Source organism: Eleutherodactylus coqui, chromosome 11, assembly GCF_035609145.1.
Source record: "Eleutherodactylus coqui strain aEleCoq1 chromosome 11, aEleCoq1.hap1, whole genome shotgun sequence".
NCBI lineage: Eukaryota > Metazoa > Chordata > Amphibia > Anura > Eleutherodactylidae > Eleutherodactylus > Eleutherodactylus coqui.
This window is the reverse complement of record NC_089847.1, coordinates 17,545,029-17,557,397: the sequence shown is the minus strand read 5'-3', so window position 1 is coordinate 17,557,397 and position 12,369 is coordinate 17,545,029. Positions and strand designations below refer to the sequence as shown.

Below are 12,369 nucleotides of genomic sequence, written 5' to 3'. Positions count from 1 at the left end.
AGGCTTCATTAGCTGCATCGGGTGTGTTTGAGATAAAACACACCAAATACCTGGACTGGCTAGACTTGTATTGACGGAGCCATATTTCTAACATGCAATCAAATGTCAAAACCAAGTAAGTGGTCCAAAAGGTTCAGCACTCCTAACCTTGTACAAACACGGAAAAGGATACAAAAAGATATTAAAGACCCGGAGTGTTCCTAGGGGTACAACTGTAAGCAGTTTGCAAGTTCAAAGTTAAAGCAGCACTGGCTACACTACCTGGATGTGGCAGAAAGAGGAGGCGATCACTGGCTGCCTCCCAAGGAGGCAGGTGATCAAAAACCCTCGAGTGACTGCAAAAGCCCTCCGGCAAGACTTGGTGGCAGTAGGCACTGAGGTTTCCATTTGCACAGTAAGGCGCACACACTAAACGCTGAAGGTCTTCATGCCCGAACTCCAAGACATACACCTCTACTGACCCAAAAAGTACAAGAAAAAATCGGCTCAAATATGCTAAAGTATCTCCATAACAGCTGTTCCTCCTGAACCATAAGTGTAAACATTCTGCTGAGAATGCATGTGTTCTCAATGGGGAAAGGAGGGTCAGCCGCTGCCAGACCCCCTAGTGGCGGCTTTATTCCCTTGTAAAGGGTTGGGTGTCTTCAATTCCAACATGACTCATTCTTCTTCCCCCCCCCCCCCCCCCAATATTTGCTGTCAGGGAGGAATTACAACATCCTAATACTCGTTGGTCATTGGGCTCAACCAGCATGGCCACTGATAAGCCAAGGAAGACGTGCCTAAGTGATCCCCCTTACCAATGTACCATCTTCCCGTAGAGTCAGATTATAGAAGAATGTCTTTCTGCGATTCTGAGCATCTGACATAAACGTACAGCAAAAAGTTGTGATTTATTTTTATTTCTCTTCCTGAAGATTAATGAGGCCTGCTGCTAAAGCGCCTGGATTTTGCGAATTTCACTTGGGATGATTAATTGCCTAGATCTCAGGCAGAGCAGATATCGGCAGCCTCTGTACACGTTCTAGCCAGCGTTGCTAAAACTTGATGAACAGTAGCACCTGTCACTTAATTCCTCTGCCTGTTCTTTGTACACGGCCATGAGTCTCAGATGGGGACAAATGTCTGCAGAGGACAGTTTCCAATGAAGCGAGGGTTATTAAAGAGCAGTGCCACCCATTTCTGTATATTGATCCTGCGCTATATGTGCATTGGGAGAGTGCATATTGTCTTGCTAAAGGGGTATTCCCAAGACTCAATTTTATCACCTATGTATAGGATAGGTGATAAACGTCTAATCCATGGGGTCTCACTGCGGAGTTCTGAGTCTCCCTCTACTTACTGCAGGCTGGCCGCACTCCCACAATGTGGTGGAGCCTGAATTGAGTATCAGTCATACATGATCAGTGCCCATCTGTTTTAATGGGACAGACGGAAATAGAGTACAAGCGCTCTATTATCTCCAGCACTCCTATTGAAAAGTAATGGAGTGGCACTACGCATGTGCGACTGATACTTCATTCAAGTTCCTCCTCACTGTAGGGGGTGCAGTGAGGGGAGAATGGGACCCGACCTCGTTCCTGCTGGGGGAATCACGGGAACAGTAACCGTGGTTACCTGTAGTCCAACTTGGCTCCGCCCCCGTTCCACCCCTCGCATTGCAAACAGTGGCGAGGGGCGGGAGCTCAGTGCACTGCTCCCTGCCCATTCTGCCTGCTCCTGGTGCAGAATGGGACACAGCGTATATTGTCTAAATTCAAAGAAAATGAAATGTTTTACAATACATTATATAAATGATATACTCCGTTTTAAGGACTCATTTGTGAACGCATGTCACAGCGTTTTACAGTTTAAGGCACCCCATCCCTGTGATGGGTGATGAGGCGCATTAAAAAACGTGAAAATAGAACAGACCGCGCTCGATAATTGTGGGGTTAGAAACAAGGCATGTGAGCGCATGCCTGCGAGGCCCTAATAAAATCAATGGCGGCGTTGTATTGCGGTTAGCGCGGCGCTCAGGATGAACGGTAAAAAGAGGCGCATGAAAATGGCCTTTATTCTAAAAAAGGTCAGCAGTGAGAGAGATGTAGAACGACAAATACACCAAAACAGCATGAAAATAAAAAGGGATAAAATAGGAAATCCCAGTATATGAAGTCCTGGGGCGAAGAGCAGCTAGAGGAGAAGAGGCTGTGTGTACCTGAAAAAAATCAATGTAAAATAACCTTAAATCTACATCAAACCTTCTACACTTTTTGTGAATTGTGGTATAAATCTAATAGCGGGGGGGGGGGGGGTCTGCTATTAAGGAGACACATGTTGCTTGTGGTACGTTGGCAATTTTCTGACTTGGTGGGAGCGAGTCTTCCTGATCTTGTATCCTTCTAATAAGAAACTCGCAGCAACTGAAGACAAAGCGAGGACAAAGAACAATTTTCGAGTTGATGCCCTGATGTGGTCTGGATAATCAGAAGCCCATTATGTTTGCACTCTATCAGGGGCTGATTGCAGTTTGTAGAGAGACACATCACTCCCACCCGCTGCTGAAGGTTCTGGACAATGCTGGAGCCCAGAAGACATGTGTTCTTTGGATGTGCACAATTTTCAATGGGTGCATATAATCACATGGTCGTGTATGGAGATTAGAGTTATGACCCCGGAGCATAAAATCACGTGACAAGTTCTCCGTGGATCAGTTTCAGTGTGTATCACATTGGATGGGGAAATTCAGCGATCTGAGCGACTTCCGAGGTTTGCTCATACCTCGGAAGTACTGCCGAGATACTGCCAACTGTGTAGGGCTCTCTCCGAGAGTAAACAGAGAAAGCACGATCGAGGAGAAACATCCAGCAAAAGCGGGTCCTGTAGGTGGAAACAAGTCATCGACGAAAGGGGTCAGAGGAGGATGTCAGGAATCCATTCTGAAGAACAGGCACTGCATGGTCAAGCAAACTGCAGCTGAATACAATGGGGTTATCCATCTAATGTTATCAAACACACAATCTGAACACTCTATAGCACGGATGGGCGAGGATAGCAGGTGACGACTAACCGCTCCCCATAGCTGTCCAATAGAAACAGGAAGATAAGACGCCAGGGGGCAAAAGAGAGCAAAAATTGTATCACTGAACAGCGAAAACACATCCCCTGGTCAGATGGATCCAGATTTCTGTTGCTCCGTGATGACGGGAGGTCAGAATGTGGTGCAACCAACTGTCGGGGGTAGGAGGTTTTGTTGCAAAAATAAGAGCGGTTATATTCTAGTAAGGGGGATATGTCGAAAAAGACTGACAAAATTTGAGGAAATTTGGTTAAGATTATCCAGGCTTGTGGAGGTTCAGTAGTGGTGTGAGGAATACTGTCTTGTCACACCCTGGATCCTCTGATACCTCGGAATTGACGCCATGATCAATTGCTGCAGTTCTGAAGTCCAAAGAATATCCAACCTACTTCTAGGTGGGGATCTAATCAAGTGGCCATCTATATTATACTATGTATGTGCAGAGGTTGCCAATACACCCAGGCCCTGGAGCATACTGCGACCCAGAAGACCCATCCGACCCGTATGAGGAGGCCAGGAGCCTCAGGTTACATATGTGTGTTTAATACCATATATACAGGGTGGACTGTAGAAAATGCTTATCGTAGGAATTGCCATTTATGCATAAATCTATACTACAGGGTGGCCACAGAAAAGTAGGCTGGCGGCACACGGTTATGGAAGTTATCTAAAAGAAAATCTATGTTGCCCATAGCAACCAATCACAGCGCAGCTTTCATGTCTTATACTGATAAGGTACGATGAAAGCTGCGCTGTGATTGGTTGCTTTGGGCTACAAAGATTGCTGCCGATTGATTAGAATGCAATCTGCTAATCCAGCTTGAAAGCTGCCGAGGTATTGGCCGTAGCCTGCAGCCTCCCTGTCAGCCAACCAGCAGGCAGTCTGTGAAGGACGAGGTTGTACTAATCGTTACATATTAGGGGCCGGATGTTTATGTGGCTCTGTGATATATTACTGGAGCCTTGCTGCAGATTGCTCAGATGCACGAGGGGGGGGGGGGGGGTTCTACTCGGATATTAAAGTTACAAATCTTTATCTTATCTGATTTCTTTCATCACTTGGCAGAAATTGAAGGAAGAGAATGCGAAGCTCGTGGAGGAATTTGGCTTCTGCATCATGGATCATCACAGGGAGCGGATTGGGAACTTTAAAATTGAGCCCCCCGGATTGTTCCGTGGGAGAGGAGACCACCCCAAGCAGGGCATGCTGAAGAAGCGAATTGTCCCAGAAGACGTGATCATCAACTGCAGCAAGTAGGTTCTGTGGAATGCATTCATTCATCACTCAGATTTAGTATTGTCATGTTATACGTTAGTACAATGATGGTTCCACCACATCTTCAAGTGTGGAGGCTACTCTTTCCAGATAGTCCTGATTGGTAAGCCCCCCTCTGTGGAACAAGGGTTGTCCGGGTGGGACGTAGATGTATCAGTAAATGTTAATGATATGACTGTGATTTGAAGTTGTGGGATACGCTTTAAAACCTCAAGTAGAAGCTTCTTCTGTAGTTGCGACTGTCTGGTAGAAAACCACTGCAGGTACAGGGGGTGGACAAAAATATGGAAACATCATACGAAATGCATGGGATTTTAATCATTAGCACTGAGCTGCCCATTTTTGTCCACCCCTGTAGGTCCCAAGTTACGCATCCTTTCACTCAATTCACAGAATGCTTTTTAGAGAGATTCTGTCATGGCCGATTCTCAGCAGGCACCATAACGCTCTGCGCCACAATTTAAAGAGATTTTTCTAAAAATTAGAAAATTTATCATTAAAAAACACTGTAAAAAAAACTCACTTGTATATTCTCCCGCCATGTATGCAAATCCACTTGCCTGAAGTCCGTACTACCTCCTCTCATGCCCCCTCTGCCGCCGCCTCTGATGTCAGTGCGAATGAAATCCTGCGCCTGCACTGTGCAGCCCTCCTTCATGTGGACTGAACTCATAGGGGGATATCTATGAAGAAAGTTGCAAAATTTTGCACAAGGGCCGCTTGCACAAAAATGTTGCAACTTTTCAGCCTTCGAAAAGTAGGTGGAGCTTCTGGCGTAAATTATTCCAGAAATGTATGCCCAGTCGGGACCAGGAATACTTTTCTGTCAATGGGCACGGAGCTGCCAGGGATGTGCTCAATACATGAGGAGGCGCATTGTGTTCTAGGGGAATATTATACTAAGCCCGGCATCAGAAATGCTAGGATTAGTAAATTAACCCGATAGTGCCTACACCTCTTCTTTAGTGGATCCTTGTGCATGCGCCGCAACATGGGTATTGCAGTGCATCACTCATTCTTATGATTGAATTCCTTTAGCATATTTGGACACTGAACATTTTAAATCGTAAGTGCATGGCTAATTCATCAGATAGGTAATAGCATTACAGCTAGTGGTCTACAACTCGGCCATACAATGGCATAACAGCATACAGGGATCTGTAGTCTAGTGGTCTGCACTGCTCTTGTAATACCACTGCTCTTCTCTACCTGTAATGTGTATCTGCTGCCACAATAATAGTTCTGTTAGTAATTAAAGCAACCCTCCAGTCCTGGACAAAGATGACCATGCCACTTCTCTGACCACTCGATGCAAACTGTGCATTAGCATGCATCATTAGTCTAAGGCACTACACTTGCTTTGAATGGCCAGTGCTGCCAACGTGAGCTGCACTGGTCATGGCAGCATGCAGTGTCTTAGACTACCGATGCATACTATTGCAGTGTCTGTCAGGCAGTCAGAATTGGTGCAGCCATCTTTACTTGTCCAGGATCAGAGGGTCACTTTAAATATTAACTCTTGCTGCTTGAACCTGTGGTGCCAATCCCTTTCAATCCAGCACCTTGGCACATGTTCTGCCAGCCAGGACCATTTTAACACCCTTTTGGGCCCAGTATTGAGGTTTCATGGTTGGGCCTTTTTCTTGAACGTTGTTAATTGTTTTATGATGTCCTTTATTCAGTTAAAGGTGTTATCCCATGAAAACCATTTATTACCTATCCATAGGATATGGGCCCCCTGTGATCATAAGAACCGCACACCCCGGGTGAATGGAACAGTGTTGCATTGGGTCTATGAAGATAGTCCTATTCAGTGCTTGGCTATCTCTGTCAGCCTCGTAGAGATGAATGGAGCTGTAGTCGCACATGGGAACATGTTGACCCATTCTCATGATCACAAAGGGATTCCCAGTGGTCGAGTCTTCAGGAATTGATCATTTATCACCTATTCTGTGGGTACGTGGTGATTTTTGTGAGATAATGCCTTTCAACATCATAAGAACCATTTGATCTATTTTAGAGGCAGTTTTTTTTACACACATTAATAGGGAAGGTTTGGAATAAAAGGTGATTACTTCATTTGTTGGAGGAGTCGGCTCTCCCTTTTTTCCTCTGTCTGACCCAGACCACTAGGATGACTTTTTCCACCTTCATCTTGGCCCTTTCCAATCCACTGTCTGACGTCTGAAGACATTCAGATTGAAGGCTATACAGCTCTGATGTCGGAAGACGTCCATCAGGGTATTCTTACTGTATGTTACTGGGCGCTCTGTCAGGAGCCTCTCCAGCATTTTCCATACCGCAGTACTTGCTCTAGCCAGCAGATGGTGCCATTGTATAATGGCAGAAAGAAAAAGCCCCCTAGGAAACCCTGAATCCAAAATTGGATTGCAAAGGGTTAATAGTTCCCATGAAAATCATAGTGCCAGACAGTGACTCACAGTAAAAGCCTGGATGGTAATTGTTAGGAACCAGGGGGCACGGAAGTCCCTACTCCAGCCCTCTCCCCTGTCCCTGCCTACTTGCCCCGATGGGCTAAACCCCAGGGTGACAACTGTGCAGCAGTCCCTACTCTGCACTAAGGGGAACTCCGTGACAGAAGGGACGGAGAAGACCAACTAACCAAAAACAAACTGACAAACAACCAAGTAATACGGAGCACAAAGGGTTAAACCAAACAGGATCGTCAGACTGAGGGAAAGGACAAGCCCAGAGTCCAGGAATAGCCGAGTCAAACAACTGGAGACAGAACTGCTGTAGCGGGTGTTAGCTGGACAGGACCAAAACAAACACTGGCACAGAGTTCCAGTCTAAGCCGAGCCAAGTACGCCTAGGGTGGGGCGTGATGATGCAGCAGCCGGTGATGCAATAAACCCGGATTCCCTCCAGCCACGCCTCCTAACAGGGGAACTCCGAGCTCGGTCGGCGCGGCAGGACCCGCACCGCCGACCAGCCCGAGTGCCCACCAGCACGGGGAACCCTGAGCAACGATGCCCCCACGACTGACGACAGCACCAGGAGGACCGGCATGCCCACGCGGGAACCAACGCCCCCAGCGGTGAGTCTCCTCCTAACGGTAATAGTACATGGCATAGTAAAGTTACTCCTGTTTTGTGTTTTACACAGTGAAAGTATCCCTGTTTGTACTCTGAACACTAATGGTGCCTTCTTTTTATTACGTTTTTACTTCCTGTGGCACTGTTAGATCGCACCCTTGCACCAGCAGTGCCCCAGGGTGTTTTTAGAATCTAGCAATGTTCCTGGGCCCATTATAAGCAGCATCATTGTGGTGGCAGCGTTGTCACCAATAGCAACCCTACTATTGTCATTATACTGCCACACATTATTGTATCATTAATCATTATGCAGCACCAACATATTACTCATGCTGCATGTTATATGACGGGTGACCCTACTGGGGACGGTTGTCTGTCTGCTTGCTGGAGTCACATCCAGAGAAAAGTACAAGTAAAACTCCTGCACCCAAGGCTGTAGAAACTGCTGTAGAGGAGATTGGGTGACAAGTAGTTCTGGCACTGTTGTGTGACTGGCAACCTGATGGCTATCCGGTGTCCGAGCATAGAGGGGTATACAGTGCCTGATTGCAGGGGTGTGGGTGCGCTGAATAGCTCATTGGCAAGGGATAGCATCTGGTAATTGGTCTGGTGGTTGAATGATCCTAAGTGGAGACCAAATGGTGAAAAATCTACTCTAAGTTACTTGATGCCCAGGAGTCAAGGAAAGCCAATGCACCACTACACCGCATGGTGCTCACCTACTCCTGTGCCTCGAGGGAAGGCTCTGTTGCTGGTTCCTGATTCCATTGGTTTCTACAGTACATGAGGCAGATTTGGGCTACACGGTCCTCGTTCCTTGCTCTTCTATTGCTTTCTCTGTCAGCTATCACTTCTTTTCTTCCTTGGCCAAACACTTCTCTCTCTCCTTGTTCTCACCACTGTGCCATACAGGCTTCATCCCCTCACTCTGGACATGGTCGGCCTTGGCTATGTGTAACCAATGTGGTCACACAGGGTGGCTGCCCCCAGCTTGTAGGGGGACACCAGACAGATGTAAGCTGGGGAAGATTGCCTTATTTTCGGTCCATCTGGCCAAAGTTTTTTTTTTTTTTTTCATCCCATGTGGCAGAGTCTTCTGGAGTTACATTATCCTTCTATTGGCTCCATCTCCTCCCCTCTGATGTTCCAAAATTCTGCTGCCAGTTAACACAGTTGCCTATTTCTGCTACTGTATTTGTTGTGAGCTTAGTTCTGGTATTGTATCTGTGTACTCAGGTTTGTTTGTGCTGTAATTGTTATGAGTTTGGTTCTTGTGCCGTATTCATGGTATGAGCTTGTTTCTGGTGCCGTACTTGCATTATAATCTTGGTTCTGGTGCTGCAGTTATGGTATGAGCTTGGTTCTGGTGCCGCATTTATGTACGAAGTTCTGGTATGGTGCAATCTTGCTGCTTTCTTCACATGCAGAATACAGGCAGACTGCCTCAGTGCAATGTATTTATATAGATATAGTTTGGGGTTTTTTTTTATGATATAGGGGATGCGAACAAAAAAATTCCATACAGGATGCCATCTAACCTATCGCCAGCACTGACTGTGGATGCAAGTCTCCTGCTTAGTGGCAACCAATGCCATTATAGGGAACGGTTGCCACCAAGCAGGATACATTATGGCAGGGCAAGGAGTCGATGGCTGCCTGCTTGGCTATAGTCTCCAACTGTATCTGTGCCCTGAGGATGTGGATAAGTTTGGAAGTGCTGCTGCCAGTGGGTCCAGCAAAGTTACAAAGTTTGCCCTATGGCTATAACGGTGCTGCCCCACACGAACACCCCTCCCATCTCTTGATGTTAAGACTAGATGCGCTGCAAATCTTGAGCGGAAAAGCTGTAACAAAACGGTCACACAGGCCTGATCAATATGCAAACACAAGTATGCAGCGGTCCACCGAGCAGCTAATAATCCTCTTGCTTTTAGAAGGTGCGGCGCTCTCCTGAGAACAATATTGACAAGAATTCACTTGGAATGAATCCCCCATGGCCGCCGGATGTACGGCGCCGCTTCTCAGGCACGCTCCATTTAAAGTCGGCTCTTTCAGACAAACTTTTCATAACGCGAATTATTTTTGTTAGTGCGGCTGAATGTCAGGTTTGCTTAGAAGAGAATTCTAAATAACAATTTTCATCAGCGGGTGGAAAGTCATAGCAGTCGTCCTGAAAATGTACAGTACTATTGAAATAGGCAGGGATTCAGTCATTTATCAGAGGGAGAGAAGAAAGTGCAATTAAATAACAGACTACAAAGAAACTTGAGTATGTGAGTGCAGGCAGCTACTGTTAAAGAGACTGGAAAGACCTCTGAATACTAAATCACAGCTGGGGACTTTTGAAATCCTGGAATTCACTTAAGTGGTTCAGTAATTATTGCCAATACTACTACAATAGCTGGGAAATTAGTCTCCACCCCCATAGGCCCGCAGAGCAGCGTTCAATGTCAGTATAATCCTCCAAAATGCTACGACCTGTCAAGGGAGAAAGGCTGGCCGCTTCAGAACCGAGGACAGCTCGCCGCTCATTACAGGAGATCTCTACCAGCCGTTTATGGAAAGCGCTTCGTCTATGGATACATGAAAAGCTTTACGACTCTCTCTAATAGGCCGTCTTCAATTCTTCACCGTTTTCCAGATGTTTGCCGTCAGTGGATGAAAGCCGTGCTCTGTGAGCTAAATACATGAGCAGCTGCATCTGCTCATTTGATACATTGTATCATTTGGGCTGTTGAGCTCACAGAGTATTGTCTACACTGGATACATTTGTATCTACTTCTCAGCAGAGAGCAGCACTGAACAATCAATGCTTTAGGAACAGCTACTCAATAACGGATTGGTCCACCTTTTTGGGGTGGTCACAGCTATCAGACGTCTGAGAACAGATTCCGCAAGGTGGCGTACGTCCTCCATACTCAACTCGACCTGTGCCATAGGATACATGATAAGTTGGGAGGGTAAGGGTCGCCCTCTCCTCCTCGCTGCACCCCCTTTCGCCGCAGTGAGGAGGAGATTGAATGGAGCAGCAGTTGCACATGCAATAGAGCTCCATTTATGTTCAATAGGACTGCTGGAGATGGCTAAGTGCTTGTACTCAGCTATTTCTATCAGCCCCATTGGAATGAATGGAGCAGCACTGTCTGCTGCTCCATTCAATCTCCCCATCACTGCAGGTGGGTGCATCAAGCCTGCAGTGAAAGAAGTCGTATGGGTGAGACCCCCACTGATTAGACTGATCATCTATTAACGGGATAGGTCATAAAACTTTAAAGGTATCATCAGGATTTGGCTACCGATAAGGTATCAGGATAGGTCATCAGTATCAGACTAGTGGGGGTCTGATTCCAGGCACCCCTGCACTCCACTGCGTGAAGAGGCTGTAGCATTTGGATGAGCACTGCAACCTCTTCGTTGTATACCAGGCACAGCGCTGTACATTTTGAAGCAGTTGTGTCAAGTATTGCAGCAAAATCTCCTTTACGTGACTAAGACTGAGCTGCAGACAGACCATGTGACCAATCAATGGGACATCACTAGCCAAGGACAAGGCTGCAGGACTGGGGCACCTACAAGGAGCAGATTGGCAGGGGTGTCAGTAGTCAGCCCCCCACTGATCTGATCAATATATTAGTTCTGGAAAACCCCTTTTAAACGTTTTTAGAGGATTTTTAAAGATGTACATTTTGGTTTCAGGGAATTTTTGATTAAATGGGAAATATCACGGCTTGGCTGCTACTTTTTTTCTTCTACGCTATTGTACCAACAGTAATTGGACACCTGAGCAAGAATCAAAAGTAAATTTATTTACATAGGTTATTACTTAGTGGGGCTTCTTTGGCTCTAATGACAGTTGATACTCTGTGGCATACTTTCTACTGTCTGATGCGCTTCAGCTGGTATTTCCCTCCATTCACCCTGTAAAAGTCTGTGGACTTCTCTCAAAGATAATGCATCAACCCATCTGCAATAGTGCAGGTGGAGGACACCCGGGAATGCCTTTTATTTCAGTGTTTTGTGCCAACCGTTAAATATAGCATAGGTTCTATTATGATCTCAAACTGTTGGTTGTAGCGACAAGAACCCTGAGGTGTACCTTGACATTCTAGACAATGTGCTGCTGACAATGTGACAACTCTGGGAATGGTCGGCCATACTTCCAACAAGGCAACGTACCTTGTAACAAATCCAATGCTGTTTTACATTGGTTATGGATGCTTCACAATCGGACTAGCCTGAACAGCCACCTGATCTCAGCTGATCATGTCTGGGATAAACTTTTGGGTCAGAAAATATATGAACAGTGTTCATCTTCTTTGGGAGAACTCGATGGACATTTGCAGGATGAATGGAGGGAAATACCAGCTGAAGTATCAGACTTTAGTAGACAGTATGCCAAAGAGTGTACCTGATGTAATTATGGCAAAAGATCCCAACTAAGTATTAACCTATGGAAATAAATACGATTTTGATTCTTGCTCAGGTGTCCAACTACTTTTGGTAGGATACTGCATTAGCATGGTGCCATCCCAGATGTTGCATCCTTAGATGGACTACTTGAAGGCTGGATTGGCACCGTGCACAACACACAATGGAGGCCTAGATGACTCCACTAATGGCCATTAGGTTTGTTGATTGCCAAGAATAAGTCCTAAACACGTCCAGATTGTTGCCTAACTGCAAAGTCAGAAATGATTTGAAGTCCATTTCAGACGGCTGCAACATCTGGACACCCCATGGTTCATCTGGACTAGACTTGGATGACTGCAGGGTTTTATGGTGATGAAAGTTGGGTGTATTAGATCATGGGGGCTCGAAGAATTTCAGAGGGAATCTCTTAACTTTTCCTGAGTGTCCCTCTAATACAAGATGATGCATAACGCCTAATAAGATGACATCTAGGACTTTGCTTTTTTTTAAGCCGTTGCAGTGACAGGGCATCCAGTAACCCACAAGGACGGAGTATGTGTGATTGT

At 46.1% G+C, this 12,369-nt stretch overlaps 1 protein-coding gene across 1 annotated transcript in view; it reads left to right on the top strand.

The window, feature by feature from the left end:
- Positions 1-12,369, top strand: part of LOC136581620 (DNA topoisomerase I, mitochondrial-like) — a 138,612-nt gene that overhangs the window by 84,035 nt on the left and 42,208 nt on the right. The window contains exon 10 of the mRNA XM_066582216.1: positions 4,128-4,315. Within this exon, the coding sequence (XP_066438313.1) occupies positions 4,128-4,315 (188 nt within the window). The remainder of the gene's footprint in view (positions 1-4,127; positions 4,316-12,369) is intronic.